The sequence below is a fragment of the Chrysemys picta genome, chromosome 10 (genome assembly GCF_011386835.1).
Source record: "Chrysemys picta bellii isolate R12L10 chromosome 10, ASM1138683v2, whole genome shotgun sequence".
Classification (NCBI taxonomy): domain Eukaryota; kingdom Metazoa; phylum Chordata; order Testudines; family Emydidae; genus Chrysemys; species Chrysemys picta.
In genome coordinates this window covers 5,524,559-5,547,648 of record NC_088800.1, presented here as the reverse complement: position 1 = coordinate 5,547,648, position 23,090 = coordinate 5,524,559, and the positions used below count along the sequence as shown (strand labels likewise).

Here is a 23,090-nt window from a genome sequence, read left to right as displayed (position 1 = left end):
TAGACTTTAAAAGTTTAATTTCCATGTTAATTATTTTTAACATGTTTAATTGTTTTAATCTGTGTCCCATTATCTTCTTCTTTAGCTCATTCTCTTTCCTTCTGTCTCTTTATTATAGATTCATGTTTTCATTAAGAGATCTGAAGCTGAGGAAGTGGATTTTGCAGGATGGCTTTGTTCGACTATAGGCCTCAACCAGCCTAGTACACCCACGCATGCCGCTGGAATTTGAATATTGACAGCAAATCTTGTACTGTACATCTGTTAAAACAAGGCTATTTTGGTCTCATTTCTCAAGCTTGTATCTGTTCAAATATGTATTTCACCTCTTAAGGAAGGAAGTCTGTTCTAGCATGTGCCAAATCCTGTTTGTTTTAAATTTTTGTCCTAAATTAATTGGTGGTGTATTGGATGACTTTTACTGACCAAAATGTTTGAGATGTTGAAATTATAGTGCTTGCTGATTAAGTGAACTTGGATATTTTTTGTAATGGAAATCTCACTGGGGCTACTTAGTCCCAGATTGTTTGAGCTCTATCAGGATTCCTTGTAAGTTGGTGGTACTGTACTTCAATCATGCTTATCTAGTCTCCCATACAAGGTTGTTAGAGATCCTCCTAAACAATATTTGTCAAGCATGCTTTCGCTGTTATCAAAATGTGCATCTCAAAGTTAGTCATAATGGTTCTGATCTTGCTTTTGTGTAGAGAACTCTTGCCCGTTTAACTGAGAAGAGTCCTGTATTGCCATGAAACACAAAGCATCATGACTACTTTTAGACTTCTGTTTATATTTCTATTTATTTTTAAATGTACTGTCATACTTGGGATTGTTTAGTAGTATGTCTCCTTTAATTGGTATTTTTTAAAAAGTAGCTTTTTTTGAATGTCCTATAGACTCAAGAGCTAAGTGCATCAGACTTGCTTCCTTTTAACCCAACTAAAGAAGACTTATGACAACTGTGTGTATAGTGTCTAAAATGTATGAAAATCCTTTTTATTACTTATTCTTTCAGATGGTTAGCAGTTTAATCTCTTATACTAATAAATATATTATCAAGTAACTTCGTTAGAGGACGGGTATTTTTAAATTCTTCAGTGTAAGTTGGGAATAATTGGAATTTAACTGACAGAGCGCACAGCTTTGTAGAGTGGGTGCACACATAAAATGAAACAACTGTTTAAATATCTTCAGGAAATAAGCACCTGTTTGATACTATTGTGTTACATAAACCCCTTCCAATTACCATAAGCGCACATAGGCTTTTCTCCTCACTTTTCACTGTCTCATGTTGAAGTAAACTGGAATCCAATCCTCTTTTTCCAACATACATAGTGCACTCACCTGGGTCAACTTGAAAAAGGAGTTCAATACTAGCGTCTCTCTAACAGCATCACATACCCTATTTCTGAACACAGCACTCTTTTCTTACACAGTAGGTAGAGGCTCAGGCCTTCAGTTTACATTTTGTCTCTAGCCCTGTGCTGAAACCTTTGCCTATGTTGTGGTGCCAATGTGCACCGTAAGAAGTGTTGTTTACTCCTTCTCATAACAAGAACTAAGGGTGACTAAATGACATTAGTAGGCAGCAGGTTTAAAACAGAAATATTTCTTCACACAACACTCAGTTAACCTGTGGCACTCTTTGCCCAATGTTGTGAAGGCTAAGACTGTAACAGGGTTCAAAAAAATAACTATATAAATTCATGCAGGATAGGTCCATCAATGGTTATTAGCCAGGATGGGTAGTAATGGTGTCCCTAGCCTCTGTTTGCCAGAAACTGGGAATGGATCACTTGATTACCTGTTCTGTTATTCCCTCAGAAGCATCTGGCATTGGCCACTGTCAGACAGGATACTGGGCTAGATGGACCATTGGTCTGAGCCAGTATGGCCGTTCTTATAATCACATGTTCCTCTTGCTGCAGTTTGCACCTGCTGTGTGAAATCAGATGCTGGTTCAATTGTAGCATCTGGTAGGTAGGCAGTATCCCCTCTAATTCTGCCTGCTCCTGTGGGAGATAAGGGACTTTGTTTCTGCCCTTCTTTAGCCGGTGTGGTCAGGTGCTATTTTGCAAGTGTTGTCCAACAGTCTGATGTGTACCTTGACCCTGTATTGTATACACTTTACTGACCTCTCCCAAGTTATGTAGCACGAACCCTGCATACGTGAGACTAGTGTGAGAAATACTATCCCGTGTAAACAAGCACAGACTCGCTAACTGAATCACCAGAAAACCAAACAAATAATGGACATTTGAGGGCACCATTTCCCATTGTCAACTGGGTTTCTTGTTAAGAAGCCAGTTTTGACTGCTAAAAGCTTAAAGCAGTCCCTACCCCATTGTTTTGTGAGGGTTGTTGCATGTTTAATATTTGCTCAGCTGTTTTAAAAATGTTCTTTTTCCAGAGGAAACTGTGTAGCCCTTTCTATGAGCCTCTGGTGCTATGCAGTGAGAGAGCATTCTGTAGAAAGACAGCAAAAACCCCACCAAAAACCAAGTGACTGGGAAATCTTATGAGAACAGACTGTTGATTTCTAGAGCTTTCTGGTTCCAGCTGGGCCAAAAACACCCAAGACAGCCTTTCTTGTGGTAATCACACATTCTGTCTCTGCAGCAACACGGAAGTGCAGAGGCAGGTGAATTTAAAGATCACCCACACTTAAACATTTGAGAAAGGTTTGTTAAGAGGAATGGGAAAAGATCTGGATCACTCTTTACCTTATCTGAACCTGTTTGGCCATCTGGACTCTGTTATAATCAAGGAATGATGGGGATAGAATAGGTATAAGATCAGTAATAACTTTCCCTGGAAACAATTTTAAGAACAGCATACACAGTCTTTCAAATTAATTTGACCTTTAAAAAATACATTGAAAAGTAGAAAACCTTTTGCGGTATACAAGACATACTATGCTTAGGCTTGGAAGGATTAGACTTTTTTCATCGGTAAGTGTCAAACAATTTCACCCTACACACAGATGAAAAAATATTTCCATTGATAGACATTTACAGACAGGCAAAGTAAGAAAAATGCTGCTTGAGAACTTAGTTTGATTTAAGGATATTTAATTTGTATATTTTGACATGTGATGTTCACAATCTGTGTTTTAACAGTTATAAAGCTTTAACTTTTTGAATTGTAATGTCTACTGTCATTCAATAAGTGTCTAATCCTTGCCTTGTAATTTCCTTCAACTGAAAATTTAAATAGATAAAAATAGGAAAAAAATTCTTAAATAAACATCTGTTGAAATTATTTTAAAAATGGAATCCTGCCAAGCCTACCCAGGCTTATGGTAAAAGCACTGACAGCTCTTGACCAAGCTCTTATACAGCGAGGCTGAAGTTTGGAAGAGTATCAATCCCATGGGGTTTTAAAAGCAAAGAACCAAAACTAAAATTGGATCCCATTCTTGATATTACTCTGTCAGATAATTGTAGCTATGAACACCAAGTACATCCAGTACTGTCCAACTAGAGAGGGCCCAGTCAACACTGGCTGAATCAGTTAAACTCATTTTAGATTTGAATATTGTTCTAGCCCGTTCAAGTTTATGCTACCCTCATCATCAAGTATCTGAGCACCTTCGATGTATATTATGATATATGTAAAATAAGCCATGTGATTTATTCTGTCACAAAGAAAATACTCTGAGCATATTTTCTTTAAGTTAGACTTTCTTTTGTATTAGTGAAGGCAAGGAAAAATCTGCCTTGGCCTTAGAATGGAAGGTGGTGAGGTTTATGATGGGGTAGGTCCAGTGGGAGTTCATTCAGCAATCTTTGGCTAGCCCCCATGAAAGCGCTACTTCCTGCACAGATAACCTTTACCCTCGCTAGAGACACTTACATTGTGACTGAGGAGCAAAGATGTCAAACACAGTCCTTGTCCTGGAATTATGACTTTGACACAATATTCCTTGGGGAGCCAGTGTAGAGCTGAGGGCAAGTTTGATGTGTTCACAGTAGCTGCACTGCTGTATTTTGCAATAGCTGGAGTTTCCTGCAGGCTGATTGCTTCATGTCCACATAGTTTGTATTGCTGTAGCCCAGCTGGGAGGTGACTAATGCATATATTATTGAGGGCAGGTAATCCACCCCCAGAAGAAGATAGAGATGTTTAAACAGCTGGACACGGTAGCAAGCAACTCATTCTCAGCAAGAGCTTAGCATCAGCAAGGAATCCAGGAGCACTCCTAAACTGCAAACTGACTTGATCAACTGTGTATATATATCATTAACCAAAGGAGACTGGACAGTGGCTGCAAACTCAGTGCTTTCCTCCGACATCAGCATCACGTGTCTTGCCTGGATTCAGCTTCAACCAGCTTTTGTTCAGCCATGAGCTGGTCTCATCCAATCACTAACTTGCTGAAAGTGGCATTATTGTACATGGCAGAGAGAAGGTAGAGCTGTGTTCATCTGCATCTTGTTGGCAATACAGTCCATGTACACATTGAGCAGAAGTGTACAAAGCATTGATCCTTGGAGGATACTCAAAGTAAGGCATTTGGTGGCAAAGGAGCAGCTTTTCCATCACTAGGGCTTTGAGCCACTGCTTTCAGAAAGGACTCAAAGCATCCTCCCACATTGCCCAGGACTCCTGCCATCTACCTCAGTTTCTCATGCTCAGCAAGATCAAATGCTGCAGAAGGAGGATGGCAGTCTGCCTCCATCCATCTACAGCAGGTCAGCCATCAGTACTGCTAATGCTGTATCCATCTACTCGCTCAAATCCAAACTGTCTGGTCCCATAGTACAAAGCATGTTTAAATGGAGTTTAAAAGCGGTCCAAGCTAAGGTCCTGTCTCCAGTAGAAAACTATACCATATGTACAGTAGTAGTGGCCCAGAACTCTCAGACCACGTAAATTCTATTTTGCCAACACTTATCCACACAGCCAGCAGCATGTTAACCACTTCAACTGCATATGGCCTCAGTGGCAGGAGGCCTAATTGTAGCATGTAAGCTAATTTACTAGTGTTACTAGCATTAGCACCACAACTTTAAAACCAAGCATAGGCTAAGAACAAGTGTTATTTAGACTTCATCAGGGCAAGGCTAACATGGTATCAAGTATGCCTTTAAAACGGCAGCAAGTGTGTGTAGACACTCAGCCAACAATAACATGTCAAAATTGTCCAGAGTAGATGAGGCTTAAGGCTAACTGTTACAGAACATGTTTTGCCTTGAGTTTAGGCAAGAGAAAGGAGGGCAACAAGCGGTCGCTGTCTCAAGATATAAGGGGAAAGAGTTGGATCAAGTGCCAGCAAATATACTCACCTCTACAAAACAAAGGAATGACACAGGTCATGTCCCTTACAAACTACGTGTGCAAGAGTATACACTTTTCAAAAACAATCTGTTTATTTTGATATCCTAACCTAAACTTGGGACATATCTGGCCCAGAAACATTCTGCTAGCCTCCCCCAGCTCTGATGAGTTTGGGGAAAAGCCTGCAAATCATTCTCCTATACAAGATTGAAACTTCAATTACACTCAGAGCCAGGCAACAGAAGATGATGTTATACCTACATTCTAAAAGTTAGTTTCCATAACTACAAACCATAGCTAAGCTTTAACCAAGAGCCAACAGTTGTTCTTCAAATATTTTCCTACAATCAGGGGCAGGAGCTGTCTAGAAGTTGGATCATGTTTTATAACCACATCTAGGACACTGAACATATTGCAAACTTCCCCTTCCCCATTTGTTAAATAAGTAAAATGACATTTATTTGGTTTTCTACTAAGTTCTTGTGCAGGGCTAGTATTGCTAGGGGAGACATCAACAGGAGCTTTAAAGCTTAATCCTAATCAACACTGGAATGCTTTACACACATTTTATAAACCAGATTTTTAAAATCTAGTGTATAAACATTGTATTAGTATGAGAGGTTGACAAGGGTGTCTCAGTTAAGATATTACTTTTATTTTCTATTTTTAGCAGCATAACACAAGTTTGGTTTTCTATGCCTTCTAATATCTATTTAAGGAATGATACAAGAATCAGCTGCAGCGATTTAGTATCTGCAAGTCAGCAGGAGAGGAAATGCTTTGTCTGCTGCTAAGTGCAACACTAACTTATTAGTATAACATTACATGAATTCTGGACGGGCCATCATTTTTCGTTACCTAGATCACTGCAATTTCCTAATCTCCACTTTTGTGGAATTACAGTTGGAATAGTTATTGCTTTTAATGCACTAAATTAGTTTAGTTAACTACATTAACTTTTCCCACCTATACACAAACAAGTAGTAAACTACATTTTAGGCTTTAAATGTAAAAGGGATCATGCTACATATTTGTGCAACAACTTTTCATTCTTTTAACATCCAAAACAAGATTTTGACAAGCTTGTGTCATCTGTGCCAACAGTCTAACCTCACTGGAACCCTCCGAAAGTAATTTTCATTCATTTATGTAGTTCATATCTGTGTACAGCACCAAGTAGAATCTGATGGGAAGTTTTGCTTGAACAAAGGGGAATTTCCTGAGTCTAGGATAAATAACACCAGTTGTCTCCCATTTTCCCCCCCTTCAGGAGTCAGATTCATCCTCCTCTTCCTCTTCATGGTCTTGAATACTTAGCTGTAATTCAGTTTGATTGATAGCGGTCTCATTGTCCATCTGCCCAAGGGTCTGGTACAACAACAAGTTCAAGTTATCAATCAAGAGGGATAGTAATACTGAGCACTTCTATAGCATCTTCCCTCTGAGGATCTCAGTGCTAATAAAAAATGAAATAAGCTTCACCTTTCAGAACCTCAACAACCTTTTTAGAGAGAGACCTTTCTGTACTGGACCCACTGAGCTGGTAAGCAGCAACTTCTCCACAGCATAGTTTTAACTAGTTCTAGCCTGATCATATATTTAGCAAAGAGTTACTATTTGACAATGCACCACATTTCCACCCCCTCTAGTATCCTGGCTAAACAAAGTTACAGCAAAAGTTTATACTTCCTTGCTTACAGCATGCTAAGCTTTACTGACTGTGAATTAAAACTGTGTAAATGTAAGGCAAGTGTTTCCCAATCCAACTCCCAGAAACAACCTGGTGTTGTTAGGAGGAAAAGAGGGAGAAATCATTTATTTGGTCTCTTAGCTGGTGAGTAGTGTAACAATATAAGAACCCTACGTAAAATGTGTACCAGAAACTTCCTCATATAGAGTGAGGAACAAGAACAGATAATATTTTGTTGCTTTCATATTCTTTGATACTTATGCTTCTGTGTAGTATTACATGAGAAATGAGTGAGCCTTCTTCCTGTCAAAAGGCAAGAGTGTTCCTTACTTTTTGAGTCTCCTCTGTGTTACCTGGTGGAGAGACCATTACATTCTTCTCTCTGGAGCTAATCATAGATTGAAGGGCCAGCTCTTCCACCTAGAAATAAGATATTGGAATAAATCTTTCCAGCAGTTATTTCTTTGTGCCTGTTAGCAAGATACACTCAAGTTCTATTTATTGGTTTTGAAGAGTGACAAAGTAGCCTTTTGAAGGTAAATTCCAATACATTGAACTCATAGTACCTACTGTTAAGAGCTCTTGTGATGATCTTGATGCGAACTATATATCCTGAACAAAGATGAAGCTACACACCAGGTTCTGTATCATTTGTCTTGTGGAACAGCCCACAGCATAGGAACTATTACTAGTTAATAATACCTTTAAAATTACAAATTCTACTTTGAACACAATATGAAGAAAACAGGAAGCAAGTCTGAATATAAGCTATTCACCAAAGACTGCTACATACTGGGTGGCATACTTATACTCGCTTACTGGTATTTGACAAGTCTAATCTATTTCTGATACATACAAAAAAGCATGTCAAACTGAGCAGAGCTTTGTTGCTCTGCTCACATGCTTTTCTGAAGTTAATTTTACAATACCATATCTTTTTAAATATGGTGAGATCTAAAGGTGATAAAGTGACGGACATCACTTCTGAAAACTGTGATGCTGAAAACTCTGCACATACCAGCATGCTTCTGAAAGACGTTATATCCCTTGCCGGAAATGATATATGATCAGTGCATTCCCTGGGTGAATTGTCTATTAATAATTCTGTCACCTTTCTCATACCGCAGTCTTGGCACCTCACAGACAGTCACACTCTGCCTTGCAAAACTTTACGGCATTCAAACAATTGCTGCAGGAAATAGCTATGAAAAGGCTGTATAGGTCATGGCAAGCTATCTCCTGAGTGCTGTAATGAAAGGAGCCTTCACTCAAATAATTTTGTCAAAGCCCAAAATAATTTACGTTTTAGTATTCTGCACATATACATTTTCAATCAAGGATCTCAAAGTGTTTTAAAAACAACTGAATTAAGCCTTACAAAACCTCTGGAACAAAGACATTATCTCTACTTTAAAGATGAGGAAACTGAAGCTATAAAGCAAGAAAACGATTTGTCCAAGTTTACAGAATGAATCACTTGGAAAAGAATGCTGGAGTCTTGACTCCCACGCTCTTGCTCTAACCACCAATCATGCCTCCCAATTTTTAAAGTATTTTTAGTTATTCAAGACATAAGTAAAAATCTAGCTAACTACATTATAATGTCACTTCTTCTTTCAAACGGTATACTGTATGACAAAAATAACGAAAAGGAAAATAAGGGAATACACAAACAAATGCAAAATAAGAAGTTTCTGCGTGGTTGTCTAAAATGTCTCTCTTCAAAGAGCCTGTACATTGAGAGGGGGGATTAAGGTGTGACTACAGTTAGAGAGAGAGATGTAAATACTTTTTAAAGAGGAAGTGTTTAAACGATTTGAACATATTCCGTTTAAACGGTTAACGAATCGAGCAGCTGGCCGGCCTGAGGGTGACGCGCAAGGTGGCGGGCCCTGCTCACCGGTTAACATTGTACATCCCCCGTCAGAAGAGTGGCCATCTAGGCAGAGCACCCTTGTCACGAGTCCCGGGGAAGGGGCCGACCTAGAGCCGCCTAGGCCAGGCCAGGCCAGGCCCCGCCCGTGGGCTGGGGAAGGAACCCGGGCGGGGTCAGCGGGAGCCCTCGGCGGAGACGGGCAGGGCCTAGAGACGAGCCCGGGGGCAGGAAGCAGGCAGCCCACGGGATGGGGGGCGGAGCCCGCTCGCAGGCACCGGAGCAGGGCCGCAGCGCTCGGCCCCGAGCCAGGGCAACACGGGGCGGGGGGAGGGTCCCCGGGGAGGCGGGCCCGGGCCCCGCTCACCTTGAGCCGGTTGAGCTGATCGTGCAGCGCCGCCTTCACCCGGAGCAGCGTCTCCTCCTCCTTCCGCAGCTCCTGCAAGCGGCTCAGCATCCTCCCCGCGCGGGGCCCGGCCGCCTCAAGCCCCCTGGCGGCGGCGCGTGCCTCGCCCCCGGCCCCTCCAACCGCAGGCGGGCGGCGCAGGCCGATGACGCGTCTCCTAAGCGCCGCGCGTCGGCAGAGCGGCTGGGAAAGGCGCCGGCGGGTGTGGGCGGAAGTGCTTCGGCGGCTTCCGGCCCCCTAGGGAAGGCGGGGCGGGGCGCTAGCGCCACCAATCGAGGTGACAGCGCCCGCTCCGGGGGCCCACGCCAGGCTCGGCCACAGGCCGCCGCCGCCGGCTGAGCCGGGGACACGGGGCGAGGGGGAGCCCGGCCCGCCTCAGGCTGCCCCCCCCCCCGCACGCGCCGTCGTGTCTTCCTGAGGGAAACTGGACCCCGCCCCGTGCAGCTGCCAGTGTCTCTGGCGCGTCCCCTGTGGGCCCGCCCCGCGGCTGCTCCACGTGCTGGGCAATGGGGGGGAGTCGGGGGACCTGACAGCAAGTGTGAAAAATCCGGACGGGGTGGGGGGTAATAGGCGCCTATATAAGACAAAACCCCAAATATCGGGAGTGTCCCAATCAAAGCGGGAATCTGGTCACTTGGGGGGGGGCAGGTTCCATCGCTGTCGTGGTGGCCAGACTAGCAGCTGTCACCCAGACAGGCTAGGGCCAGGCTCACCCAGCAGCGAGCCCACCGCTACAGGCCCTTCACCAGCCTCTAGTTGAGTATTTTAAACTGAGGTTCAGAGCCTCCCTCGCCCCGGTTTTCAAAATGTCTTCGCTACAGGCTGGGACAGATTGCCAAATGAAGGGGTTGGGAGGATGGAAATTGAAGTTTGTGATGTGGCTGACAAAATCTGGGAAGCAGGATTTCACTGGTTCAGACACACACCGACTGAATGAAAGGGCTCAGTGGTTTGAGCATTGGCCTGCTAAACCCAGGGTTGTGAGTTCAATCCTTGAGGGGGCCACCTGGGGCAAAAATCAGTACTTGGTCCTGCTAGTGAAGGCAGGGGGCTGGACTTGATGACCTTTCAAGGTCCCTTCCAGTTCCAGGAGATGGGATATCTCCATTAATTATATTATAAAGGGATATGGTGAAGAGAGCATGGAAGGAAAGACTCAGAGGAGAGCGAAGGAAGTAATGGATGGATTGAATCAAAGATAGTAAGCAGGTGCCTCAAACAGATAAACATGGTAGCTGCTTGGATGATGACTCCTACCCCAAATGATGGGGTAAGGGGAAAGAGGAAGATTTTACATCATGTGTATTGACCTCACCTGGCCAGTGCAGGCTTCACAGGGAGAATAGGCGCACTATAACCTAGGTCTGTTTGAAAACATAGGGTCTGATCAGCATGGAAACAGGTGGAAAAATTTCACTTACACTGCCCACAATCATAGGTCTACTATTTTAGTGAGTAAATGATTCTGTCTATTCTTGTAAAGGTCAAATTAACAGTCCTTTGAAAGTTCACCATTTAAATGTCTCTCATGACTGTAAAAGAACAGATGTTGCTAAAAAGGGATAGAGATAAAACATAAGAGGCTGTGAATAACGAGGCTTTTTTAGCTTTTGTTTCTCTCCTTTAAGGCTTGAAAATGTCTTGGTGATAAAACACAATGTTATACTATTGTAGAAGCTTGAGGCAGGGATATTAAGATATTTACAAACAATATCTTGCCTTGGAAAGTGAGGGATTTGTTTTCAATTACAAGTCTGTAGCATAGCCAGAAGTCAAATTTCTCTCTGGTACCATCCACTCCTATGCCTTGTCCTCAAAACCATTCTGTCCTTCATTTCCCATGGGGGAATAAAGGGTTGACTACTTAACACTTGAATATGCAATGGCTTTCTCAAGGCACTTGTCAAAGAACCTTAAAAACACATTATTTAAAAACCTTATAATTCTAAAAGTGTAAAAGATGTCATAGGACCCATAAGTTAATTTGGTCCTGCTACAAGGCAAAACTTCTCCTTACTCCTCCATAGGTCACCATAGTTCCAAATGCACTAGTACTCTTCAGTCATTGGGAACTTTACATCTTCCATGTGTAGTAACATAAATAACATTATACCAAAAGTGCAACTATACTACCAGCTCCAAATACATCCATATTGTACTCCATCTGTGTGTACACAGTGGTTTCTTACTCCTTCCTGAAATAAGTTAATGATTTTGTGTGCTAAAAACTTGATTTTGTGTGCTATTTAAGACACAATCCAGACTCATGCAATTCAAAATAGTCCTCTAATATTTGGGACGGATGGAGGTTTGTCAGATACTTTAAACTTGAAGAGGACGTTACTTTACTATGCTTTGTCTGGCAGCTGGTAACAGCTGGAAGAAAAGGCATGAAGCAAACAGAAGAGCTAAGAGGCACACTGGTTTCAGTCACTTGTTTAGGATGGTTCAGGAAGGGTATATTTAAATCCTTGGGCCAGTCTACTCTTTGCACCATCCTCTACAAAGGTGATAGAAGAAAATGGGAAAACAGAAGGAAAATCTACAGTAAAGGAATGAGTATAAATAACAAATGATCAAATATTTTTATAGGAAGTTATATTATACTAGATAAGATATAGCAATAAACTTGCAAATCAGTACCTTTGATGAGGCTATCTTTTTGCCAGACTATAAACAGCTGTCTATTTTCTCAATGCATTAAAATCTGCCACTTTTAACTTGATTTATAGGGCCTACTGCTGTAATCTGTTGAAAGTTGTTCAGGGATCTAGCTTTGGTAAACGGCTGTATTCATAAATGGCAATCTCCCCCCCCATCTGTAACTTTTGCCAATCATATTTCCAAATAAAAATTATTCAAGGGAGGTAAAAAGAAAATGACATTAAAATAAACACAGGATTTAGGTGATTTGTGATTTCATTCTTTACAATAAAAAAATCATGCTATCTGAGCTTTCATATGCTATATGTTAGGAAACTATTAACATACCAGTGATTGGTTGTTAATTGGAAATATGTATAAAGTTAGGCTGAGTAAAAATTAATCTCTCTTTATCCTAAAATGGAGAGGATTATTTAAATTCTTAAAGGTAAATTGTACATTTGGTTCATAAGCATTGTGGATTTTAATTATTTTTCATGATTTTGGGCTTTGCTGTCTATCAACAAAGAATTTTGGGGAAGAACACAGCATCTCTCATTTCTGCTTCAGTCTTAAAAAAAAGGAGTAGCCCAGGGGAATAACAGTACAGTAGAACCTCATGGTTACAAAAACCTTGAGAATGAAGGTTGTTCGTAACTCTGAAGAAAATGTTATGACTGTTCTTTCAAAAGTTTACAACTGAACACTGACTTAATACAACTTTGAAACTTTACTGCACGGAAGAAAAATGCTACTTTCTTTTTTTTAATAATTTACATTTAACACAGTACTGTATTTGCTTTTTTTTCTCTCTGCTGGTGCTTGTCTATGTACCTCTGGTTCCAAATGAGGTGTATAGGTGACTGCTCAGTTTGTAACTCTGGTGTTCGTATCTGAGGATCTACTGTATTTAATTAAAAAAAATAGCAAACAGGTTTTCCGAAAACTGATGTTTTTAAATACGAGTACTAGTCTCACTTTCCATTTTAGCTTCCCGAGTCTTGTCAGAAATTTTATTAAATGAGCTTATTAAACAAATTAACATTTGGTCCCTTTGTTTGGGAAGAGTTGAAATTTTTTGTAATAAAAACACTGACAACTTTTGTATCTAAAAAGCTAGAGGGAATTTGAAATATTTAATTACTGTTGTACTCACAATGTGAACAGGTGCAAGTTAGGGTGCTTTTCAGTAGCTTATGTGTATGGTAAATAAGGTAGTAGCCCTGGACCTAAATGTCAAATCCTTTACATCAAATTGTGTTGCATACAGGGTAACTAATATAGTATGAATGTCATATCATCCTTAAACATTTTGCAGTCACTAACCATAACCAGTTGCTATAATATTCCTGCACAAGGGAGATGGGAAATAAGCAGTCTACTGTAATGACACTCAATCCTAATGCACTACCTATCATATTCTTCTAGTTGAAGGCTAATTGTATATATATCTAGTCTATGACCATGGATTATTCTCATCCTGTTCTTCCCTTGCTGCATTTTATATTACACTATAGAATCTTTAGGACAGGAATTTGTTTTTACGTTTATGTAGCTCTAGAGTAAATGGGGTCCTAATTCTCATTAGGCTCTTAGTTTCTAAAATTGCCAAAACAATTTTAGTATCCAAGACTAAAGTGCTCTTGGAACAACGTTTGGCAAGAGGAGTAGGTTGACTAAACAGGCGTGGAGATTTCTACTTCTCAACTGCCACCGTGTGGTTGTTACACATATTGAGCACTTTGCAAGCTAACAGGGTTCCCATACTGGGTACCTTCACTATTTTTGATCCAGAAACTATTTGCATTTTATCTGTGATTTCAGATGCAATCCATTACAGATCTCCTTAACTAGCAGGATCATATACAGAGTTACTAAGGAATAAGTTAGCTAGGCAGGCATTTAAGTGTAAACTCTTGAAATCCCCACATCTCAAATGTAGTAGTAATGGATTACAAATTCTGTTTATATCCCCAGGTGGTTCTGCAGCAGCAAAGGGCTTTGAGCTTTCCAACAGCTTAACTGAACTCATTAATCTTCATGATCCCATGTTAGGTTTATAAGTTAGAGCCTTAGTAGCATAGTGAAGCTTCAAATTTTTCAGCCTATCATAGCTAAGATTTACATCTGTTTAACCAGTTTCCATTAAAAACTGATTTTGAAGTTCTTTTGCACAATGTCTAGTCCCTGTCCAAAGAACTGTGAGAATTTAAGAGGTTAATCTGAGAAGCTATTTTTGAATTTGATAATATTGCATTTGCTTTACATTTGCCCGAAGAGCAGAGGATCCTATTTCTAGGCTTAGTTATAAAAAGGCTGTTAATTCAAGACAACCCACTGCATGTTATATACTCAGCAAGAGAAAGCAAGTATCAAGTTCATTCCATCTAGAGAGTCATAGTACTGCTCCTAGCCTTTGTAGAAGACAAACTTCAACATAGGTGTTGCTTTACCCATGTTACCTCCACTATGAGGTTATTCTGTCACTGTTGTCTTTCTGAATAAAGGTTACTCTGCCTCTTCAGTCTCAAGAGTAAGTCAGCTCATTGTCTTTTTATCCACTCCTGGTTTCCCTCATGCTTTTCCTGTCTAGAATTGCACCCTAAGCTTTACTTTCACTGCTGACCACCAGTCCTGTAGTCTATTCCTCCAGTCTTAAACTTCATTAAAAACACAATTTAGAATTTGTCATCTAATTCAACTTTTCAGTTCTCCTCCCTCCCTTCTCTACACTTTTTTGTAAGCTATATATTACAACTGTGAGGAGGGGCAGTCTGTGTCACTAGTGCACCATGGCAAATTTGACACTATGCAAGTGGTTTAGATTTCATGACTTAAAAGGACTTGCATAGTGTCAAACTTGCCATGGCACCCTAGTGACAAAGATCCAAGTCAACACCACAAAGTTGGTCAGATTGTTTTAATATTAAAACAGGTTTTAGGCAAGGAAGAATCAGGTCTTACTAACTCTCTGGGTGTTATACACAACTAAGGCTAGTCCAATTTATTGTAAACTGGATTTCTGTGAAATAAATATTTTCATTGAAAGTGTCTTTGGGAAGCTTTGATTTTGGTTTCAAAAAGCTTTCAACCACTTCATCTTTCAACCAAAAACTTGTGTTTTCCAGGGGGAAAATATTTATTATTGACAAGCTTGATTCATACACAACAGAAAAATCTTGTATTGTTTGGCAAGTAGTGAGAGCCTCCATACTTTAGAAGCTGGATGGGTCACAGGGAACAGTCAGTGTTGGCATGGTAACCTTACTATATATTTTTAACGTTTAAAATAGCATACGTGGGTCATATTAAAGGGAAATTTAGCTCAACTCTGAGGTGAAACTTCCTTAGAATAAACCTGCTTATCATCGAGGAATTGTCTACACTAGGGGCTTTCCCTTTCCACCGTTTCCCCCTGGGGCTAACACCAACTCCAGTAGTAATTTTGGGAGCCCTAGCCAATGATCCCACAATAACCCAGGTATCAAGTTCCCTTTTAATAAAGTTTAGCTACATTTAAGTTTTACAATAATGCAAGACTTTTTTTTTTTAAATGCACCTTTCACTTGCATCCCCCATTATGCTTTCTGATAGAATAAACACCAGTGTACTTTCACTGCACCCTCCCTCCCTCCAAAGCATTTGCAGTATATAACGAAGACACTCCACCAACTCAATAGGATATTTATTTGTTGTAAATCCACAGTACAGCCTTTTGAACTTAAGTGGATAAGCCTGATGAGTGCATTATGCTGCAGCCTTGGACTTCTTCTCTTGTTTGCTTTTGTGCTGTTGGGGGGGAGGGGGGTAAGAAAGAAAAGTAAAAAAGATTAGTCAGAAACATGCAAAGAATATATAGTAAGTAACACTTAGATTAGACATCTAACTTGAGTCTCACATTTTGAGCGTGGCGCAGGATAGTATTGCGTCGCATTGTCTTGGCATATGGATTCAGTTTTATCATGACTCTCAGGTTCTTCAGAGGATTCTTCTTGAGAACTCTACGGTGAATCTTTTTACTGTAAAAACAATTCTCAATTAGTGTTCTTCAGGGAGATGCAAAACTGTTTAAGAGTTGGAATACATTATTTCTTCCAGAAAAGTGGACTTATCCTTAATTTCAAAAAACTATGTTACTACAGTGTCTGAAGGACACTGATAACATCTTTGGTCTTAAATCCAGATAGTGTGTATATTTAGTTTGGTAAGGTAAAGTTAGAAAGTCAGAAAAACAGGGAAACAGTGAAGGATTATGCTACACGATGTATGGTACTCAGCTGGGAAGGGACTATCCACATTAATTTCATATTTCATTCAGCTTGGAAAAAATGGAATAGAAGGCTAGCCAGTTTCACTTTCTGGTATTCCTATATTAACAATTTTTTTGGTTGTAAATACACTGCAGAATGTGTAAACTCCTAAGCAATAGTTGAAAAATATGGAAGTGTTTCTGAATATTCAATTTATAGCCAAAACCTTATTTTTAGAGCTAGAACCACTTGACCATGTACCCTGAATTAATCTACATAAAGCCAAATTCTAAGAACATTCTGGTTTGCCATGTTGAGTGTCCTACGCCCTCTCATCCCAAAAAGTTGAATAAGTGTTTAAATAAATAAACCCTTGTACTTTGTAATTAGATAAAAATAATTACTTTGGTGCACGCAGGGCCTTCTGGATCTCCTGGCTTTTTAAGATTCTTCCAAGGTCTGTATTGGTCATCTTATGCATTGGAAGGCTACACAAAACACAAACATTTAGAATCAAAATTAGGTGGGGATATTTAATCTGTACTCAATTTTATGAAGAGACAGCTATTTAGGAAACCTTACATCCTTAGTTAAGACTAATCTTACCACTAAACGAAAATTTACAGGACTTTTGTGTTGATTAATACAATATTTTTAGCCAAGTCAGATTCTAGATATACATACTTATAGTCACTCTTTAGGGTAGCAGGTTTGCGCCAGGTACCATACAACTCATCCAGCTTGCGGAAGGCACTTTCAGTCCAAATGCAGAAACGCCCAACATGGCCACCTGGAGCAAGTCTCAAAAGATTCAGCTTGTTTACATTGAGAAGAGTAATTCCTAAAATGAGACAAGATCACAGTGTTTGTATTTCACTTGATACAATAGCAAAATCAGAGCAGTTCAATCCACAAAAAGCAAGTATGGGTTTACTAGTTTTAAAGACTTTATACTACAAAGATATACAGGCATCAAGATTACAAAACAAAGTATGAAATTTAATTTTACAATATTTGAAAGGACAAAAAAATGGAGAATGTATCAGTAACAGCAAGTTATCTTTCTGCTCCATATGAACATTTTATCAAATAAATGAAACCGATCTCTAACCATGCCCTTGAACATACTAAACAGATTCTTTCAGCAGTACAGTAAAAACTGCATTATCCGGCACTTCACCAACTGGAAAGCTCTATTAACCAGCATTTCTGATATCTCCCTATACAAATCTTCAATCTAGTAACTGGGACTAGTGTACTGCCAGGTTATGCAATTGCACATTCTGCACTCTTCTTTTATGCAAAAGAGACAGAAAACAAGCAAGCAAGCGGATATCAGGGATTTATTAAAAAAGCAGCTTCCAGGGTGTGACATAGGGTCATTACAGATTCAGCCCAATCTCCTCCACCTTCTACACCTACAATGATAAATGATGTTGATAATGATGACCCATAGGCACTGCAAGATCTTGAAGTGCCTTCTGAATCAAAGATTAAATTATGTTCAGTACAGTTTTAGCGTTAAGTGTATTTTTAGTGATCTGGGTGTATGCTAAGCGCTGCCCATAGTGATAGGTAGTGTCATAAGATAACCTACATGCCAGATAACAAAAGCTTTTATTGTATATATTCACTGAATTCAAATAGTAGTCAGAACTTCCACAAAATCATGCGTTTCAGAAACACGGACCAATGAAGTGGAATCTCATCATTCTAGGTACTCTCATCCAAACAGAAGATGAGAGCCTCCCGATAATAGATATACTGCCATTTGTTCAGTAATTCAAAGTTACCTGGGATATTTCTAAAAGCCTTGATGATGCCATTGTCCTCATTATAGATAATGCAGGGTCCCCTGCGCTGGATGCGACGGCGATTCCTCATTTTACCCTTCCCAGCACGCATACGCTGAGAGGCATAAACCTATGCAGAAAGAACACATCTAGAAATCCAAACAGTACAATTCTGACTATTAAGAAGTAGCACAATCAAGAAGTCAGATTTTCACCATCATCACTGTTCATCTGAAACACGGACCAGTGAAAAGTTCATCATTCTGGAGATAAATCAGGCTATTAAAATGCTTTTCTATGCAACACTGAAATGAAGAGTCTTAGAAGGAAGTGGGCAGAGACGTGAAGCAGCATAGTGAAAGAGAAATTTTCATTGATCGGCTATAATTTGCTTTGAACCTACTATAGTTTGTCAAGTATTTAATTTTTAGGAAAGTGAAGTCAAGATACAAATAGAGCATATAAAAGCAAACATCAAAGTTGATATTATTTACTAATTATATTATAGCAAATGAAGCCTTTAGAGCCAACATATTAATTTACTGAGCTGCAGTCTGGCATGAGCAATGTTTTAATGGGGATTTGTAAAAGGTTTACTTGTATTGACAGTAAACAACTCACCTTTTTAATGTCATTCCATGCTTTAAGCTTCTTCAGAAGCAGAACAGCTTCTTTGGTTTTCTTGTAACCCTCAACTTTGTCCTCAACTACCAGAGGAAGTTCTGGGACCTCTTCAATGCGGTGGCCTGAGAAGTATTTTATGAGAATTTGATTATAGAAGTTATCTATTCTTTTTTGCCCACACAAATCTCAATGTAATAATGAACATGTATAGCAAAAGCAGTAATGCGAACTTCACCCCACTGGTGTCCCCTCAAATCACACCTATAGGGACTACTTCTAGGGCTGAGGTTAGTTCAACTTGTCTTGGGCCTCTAATAAGAGTAACAATCATAGTGGTGATCTGGAATGTGACTCAAAACTGGTATTTCTGCAACTGACTACCATAAACTACCAGGGCAAGATTCACATCAATGACAGGCTGTTTCCATTCTGTTCTGTATAACCTCGATGTACTGTTTGTTCAGCTTTACTCAACATATATGCTCCTTTTATTTGAAACACTTCACATGAAGTGGATACCATTAAAAAAGTTGTACTGTAATACTGTATAACACTCAACTTCTTCGGAGTAAACTAAATTACCCCACGGCAATACAATAATGAGCTGCTGGCATGCTGTGCAGCAGTAAAGAGCAAGCATTCTGGAATTTTCAGCATACCCACCTTTAGACATAACCAGTGCTGGGAGAGCAGAAGCTGCCAGAGCAGAACAGATGGCATACCGTTTTTGAGTTGTATTTACTCTGCGGTGCCAACGTCGCCAAGTCTTGGTTGGGGCAAACATACGGCCTCCGCGACACATCTATGCATCCATAGTTAAGAATAAAACTTTTCAAATGTTTTTACAGAACAAGACCTTTTAAAGCCTTGCTCAGCATTAGCTGTTCGTCAACCATCTGTACCAGCTCACTGACAGCAGGCAACTGTCACCGAATACAGAGTAAGACGCAAATTACGACATCATGGCAAGCTAAACAGACAGCAATGTCGATCTCAAAAATTAAAAGAACTAAAGATCTTTCCTCATGATAACAACGAGGAGTCCGGTGGCACTTTAAAGACTAACAGATTCCTCATGGTTATCAGTTAATTGTTTTGTACATTAAAATACATTTGAATCCAGACAAGTGGATCTGTAGCCCTCATATTTCTATAGACTTTTGAACTTTTGATGATTCAGTCCAATCTACAGTACATGTAGAAAGAGGAAGAATCTTCACATTTAGCATTTAGATAATCCTGGTAATTAAATCAGAAGATTTCTGCTCCCCCCGTCCCTCAAAAAGTTCAAGTTTAGACCGACTCAATAGTTACAATCAAAATCAAAAGGATACATTTCCAAAAGCACCTTGGCCAGAGCGATGAGTTCCACCACCTCGCACTCGGGGAATACGAGCAACAGCTCTTCCAGTACCCCAAGATTCAGCACTGGTCTGATGTCCTGAAACAAAATTTTTTTTAGTTCATCAGTGAAAGTCCAGAGAAAATGAAACAATCTATTTTTTCTAAGTCATAGGAATAAAGAATTCAAGAGAATCAGAACTTCCACTGATATCATATAGTTCAGAAACACGGACCAATGAAGTGGAATCTCATCATTTCTATGTAGTTAAATTAAGACAGATTTTGAAGCTTGAACCCAAATTTGGACAAAGACAATAACTGGGACTATACCATTACACTATCAAAATGTGAATGTAAATTACAAAGTTTACTTAACTTTAAGATGGACACTGTAAACATACAGATTTTCACACCTTATGCCTGTTTAAGTACTTGGATGGGAAACTTCAGAGGAAAACGTGTAGCATCAGCTCTCCCTGTATCAGACCATGATCAAGTATGTTGTCTCTTAAATAGAATGTAAAACTGAGATGATGACCTAACCACCAATGGCAATCTGGTATTCTATGGCAGCGGTTCTCAATCAGGGGTACACGCATCCATGGGGAATACATCAACTCATCTAGATCAGTGTTTCCCAACCTGGGAATCCTGAGGCTCAGGGAGGGAGGTGGCAGCGTCATGGGATAGATTTAAGGAGGGTTGCAAGTGCAGGGCTGGTGTTAGAGGGTGGCAAGCACGGCAATTACCTGGAGCTCTATGCCAGAGAGCCCCGCAAAGCTAAGTTACATGCCTCAGCCCTGGGCAGTGGGACTTGGGCTTCACACTCCTGAAAGGGGTACAGAAATATGGAAAGCTTGAGAACCACTGTTTTATGGCACTACTCATAACAGGGTTGTTAACTGATTTCGCCTAGCAAAAATTCCCCTTGTGGTTCTAATTGGCTAAGATATTTTCTGCAGTGTTCATTTCTGGTTCCACACCAGAGGTAGCTGCAGTTCTGAGTCCTTCTGGTTGTAAGGTACTATGTAAATTAAGTCCTAGTAGTATTAGAGCTAAAATTAAAATAATGTAAGTGGCATGTATACAGTAAGTTGGCAAGTATTATATATTAACGTAATAAAACAATAATCCTGATCTAAATGAACCTATTCAAATTCTGTACACAAATCATACCTGCAAGTTCACTGACAGCATAGGGTTGTCTATTGTTCTTGCGCAAGTTGGTATGAACGAAGTTCACGATATCAGGGCGAATAGGAGCTTTAAATACAGCAGGCATGGTGACATTTTTGCCTGATACCTCCCCCTTTTCGGAGTACACAGATATTAATGGACGAGTACAAGCCTGAAAAAGACATGAGTTTTCTTCAGCACCAACAAGTTGAGTGGTTCAGATTCAAAAGGTGTTTAAAATATTGCTCAGGGTCAAGTGTCTTCAGTTCAACAGCGCCAGCATGCTGACAGCAGGCAACTGTCACTGAACACTGGATAAGACGCAAATCATATCATCACAGCAATAACTATTTCCATTTATACTTATACCAAACAACTTTGTAACACTGTACGAGTAGTCACACACACACACTTGGAAGGTCAACACAGTTCAGCTTCAGCAATGATGTAAAACTCTTATTCTTAAATTGGTAAATCTCACTGATCTGTTTTACAAATACTATATCCATACTAAATTTTATTTTCAGATACTTAAAACAATTAGTAATCTTTTAATTAAAACGAGTTCATTTATGAAATCTGTGCATTTTGGAGTTTTGGTGTTATAACAAGTAACGTAAAGTTATTTCACTTACAAAATTATCTTGGAAACCTGAAAAACTAACCAGGCCCAGTATTGCTTCCCCTCCAGTGCCTAATAAGGACCTCAAACATATATAACCAATATTTTGGAAACAAACTCCTGGCCTTAACAGAATGGTGTGGATCTGCCCTAAATGTGTGTGAGGGAGGTAATATTTTTCATTCCAACCAACTTCTGTTGTGAAAAAACAAACAAACAAGGTTTCAAGCTACAGAGAGCTCTCCTTCAAGTCACTAACACTGTGTGGCAATACTAAAGGTTTCTCCCTCCCTTCTTCCCCAGTTTTGCTCATATGAGCATTTAGCTAACAACTATGATACATACTATATATTGCAAGAATTCCTAATAATGAAAGAGTCCATTACACTAATTTCCAACACTGACTACTACATCATGGCAGCAACTACTACCTCCATCAGCTAAATCTGTAGGCTGGGCTGGCAGCATACATGGAACTACAGGCTGCTCAAACCAGGTTCTTGCCTCATGCTACTACGTGGGAAGTTGTAACATGATTTCACCCCAAGCGTTTTTCAAACCCTATATATTTTTTTCGGGGTGGAAGGTAAGGAACTGGGACGGGGAGAGGGCAGGGCCCCGCATGGTCCATTTTAACAACGCTATATCCAACCCTTCCATGCTTTAAAAAAAGGAACAGACGGGAAGCGGATTAAGCCCAGAGTCAGGCTAGACCCGTCCCCATTCTCGCCCCCCCCCCATAAAAAGAGATTCTCAAGCGGGGCCCAGAGCTGAACCACGAGCTACGGGATCTCAGCCAGGCCCGTCCCGCGGGAGCCAAGCCCGTTTCCATTCCCCCATCGCACACCGGCCTGCTCCCCCAGATTACATCTTCCCTCCCGCCCAGGCCGACTACGCTCCCCCCTGCGGGCACCACGCGGCAGGCCGAACGCCGACGACTCCAAAATGGCGGCCGACTGCCCCGCGGCCGGTACCCTCCGCCCGCAGGCGGCCCGGCTCTGCCCACCGATTCCCGTTCCCCCTCCTTGGCTTACTGCTCGCCCCATTCCCCGGCGCCCCTTTATCGACCTGCCCCCCCCACAGCCCAGCCCCATAGGCCGCGCCTCACCATGCTGGCAGAGGAGCCGCTGGTTCTCGCTCCTCACTCCGCCACGGCCCCAACCGGAAAAGGAAGGACCTATTACTACCGTCTCCCTATATGTAACCCTCCACCGCACCCTTCCCTAACCAATCCCTCCCAAACCTGCCAGGAGACGGCAAGAAAGCGGGTCCTCTAATCGCCCACCCACCCTCCGGTTGAGGTTGTGGAGATAGTCTCATACCACGACCTCCCAGGCGCCCCATCCCTCCCGAGCCTGGGGACTATTTTTTTGGCGGATGGATTCCGAG

General features: G+C 40.7%; 3 protein-coding genes and 4 non-coding genes across 9 annotated transcripts in view; 1 reads left to right on the top strand and 6 right to left on the bottom strand.

The window, feature by feature from the left end:
- The window catches only part of MAP2K1 (mitogen-activated protein kinase kinase 1), a 65,174-nt gene extending 62,032 nt beyond the window's left edge, over positions 1 to 3,142 (top strand). For all 3 annotated transcript variants that reach the window (XM_024109144.3, XM_024109143.3, XM_024109145.3), the window contains one exon: positions 119 to 3,142. In XM_024109144.3, coding sequence (XP_023964912.1) covers positions 119 to 232 — 114 coding nt within the window. In that variant the 3' untranslated portion in view covers positions 233 to 3,142. The remainder of the gene's footprint in view (positions 1 to 118) is intronic.
- SNAPC5 (small nuclear RNA activating complex polypeptide 5) lies at positions 3,055 to 9,455 on the bottom strand. Its single transcript, XM_005305361.5, has 3 exons — positions 9,211 to 9,455; positions 7,301 to 7,390; positions 3,055 to 6,648 (listed from the first exon to the last, which is right to left on the bottom strand). The coding sequence occupies exons 1-3, from the start codon at positions 9,298 to 9,300 to the stop codon at positions 6,547 to 6,549; spliced, it is 282 nt and encodes a 93-aa protein (XP_005305418.1). The 5' UTR covers positions 9,301 to 9,455; the 3' UTR covers positions 3,055 to 6,546.
- Positions 9,456 to 15,562: 6,107 nt separating this feature from the next.
- RPL4 (ribosomal protein L4) lies at positions 15,563 to 22,966 on the bottom strand. Its single transcript, XM_005305359.4, has 10 exons — positions 22,810 to 22,966; positions 21,080 to 21,251; positions 19,894 to 20,000; positions 19,223 to 19,361; positions 18,557 to 18,681; positions 17,936 to 18,065; positions 16,827 to 16,983; positions 16,547 to 16,630; positions 15,791 to 15,911; positions 15,563 to 15,681 (listed from the first exon to the last, which is right to left on the bottom strand). Exons 1-10 carry the CDS (start codon positions 22,810 to 22,812, stop codon positions 15,640 to 15,642), a joined length of 1,080 nt encoding a protein of 359 aa, XP_005305416.1. The 5' UTR covers positions 22,813 to 22,966; the 3' UTR covers positions 15,563 to 15,639.
- Positions 17,789 to 17,859, bottom strand: LOC112060166 (small nucleolar RNA SNORD18). The gene has a single exon (XR_002889477.1). It is a non-coding gene; the product is annotated as a small nucleolar RNA SNORD18 (small nucleolar RNA).
- Positions 19,428 to 19,527, bottom strand: LOC112060167 (small nucleolar RNA SNORD16). Its single transcript, XR_002889478.2, has one exon. It is a non-coding gene; the product is annotated as a small nucleolar RNA SNORD16 (small nucleolar RNA).
- Positions 20,092 to 20,163, bottom strand: LOC112060165 (small nucleolar RNA SNORD18). Its single transcript, XR_002889476.1, has one exon. It is a non-coding gene; the product is annotated as a small nucleolar RNA SNORD18 (small nucleolar RNA).
- On the bottom strand, positions 21,323 to 21,422 carry LOC112060168 (small nucleolar RNA SNORD16). The gene has a single exon (XR_002889479.2). It is a non-coding gene; the product is annotated as a small nucleolar RNA SNORD16 (small nucleolar RNA).
- Positions 22,967 to 23,090: the final 124 nt, after the last annotated feature.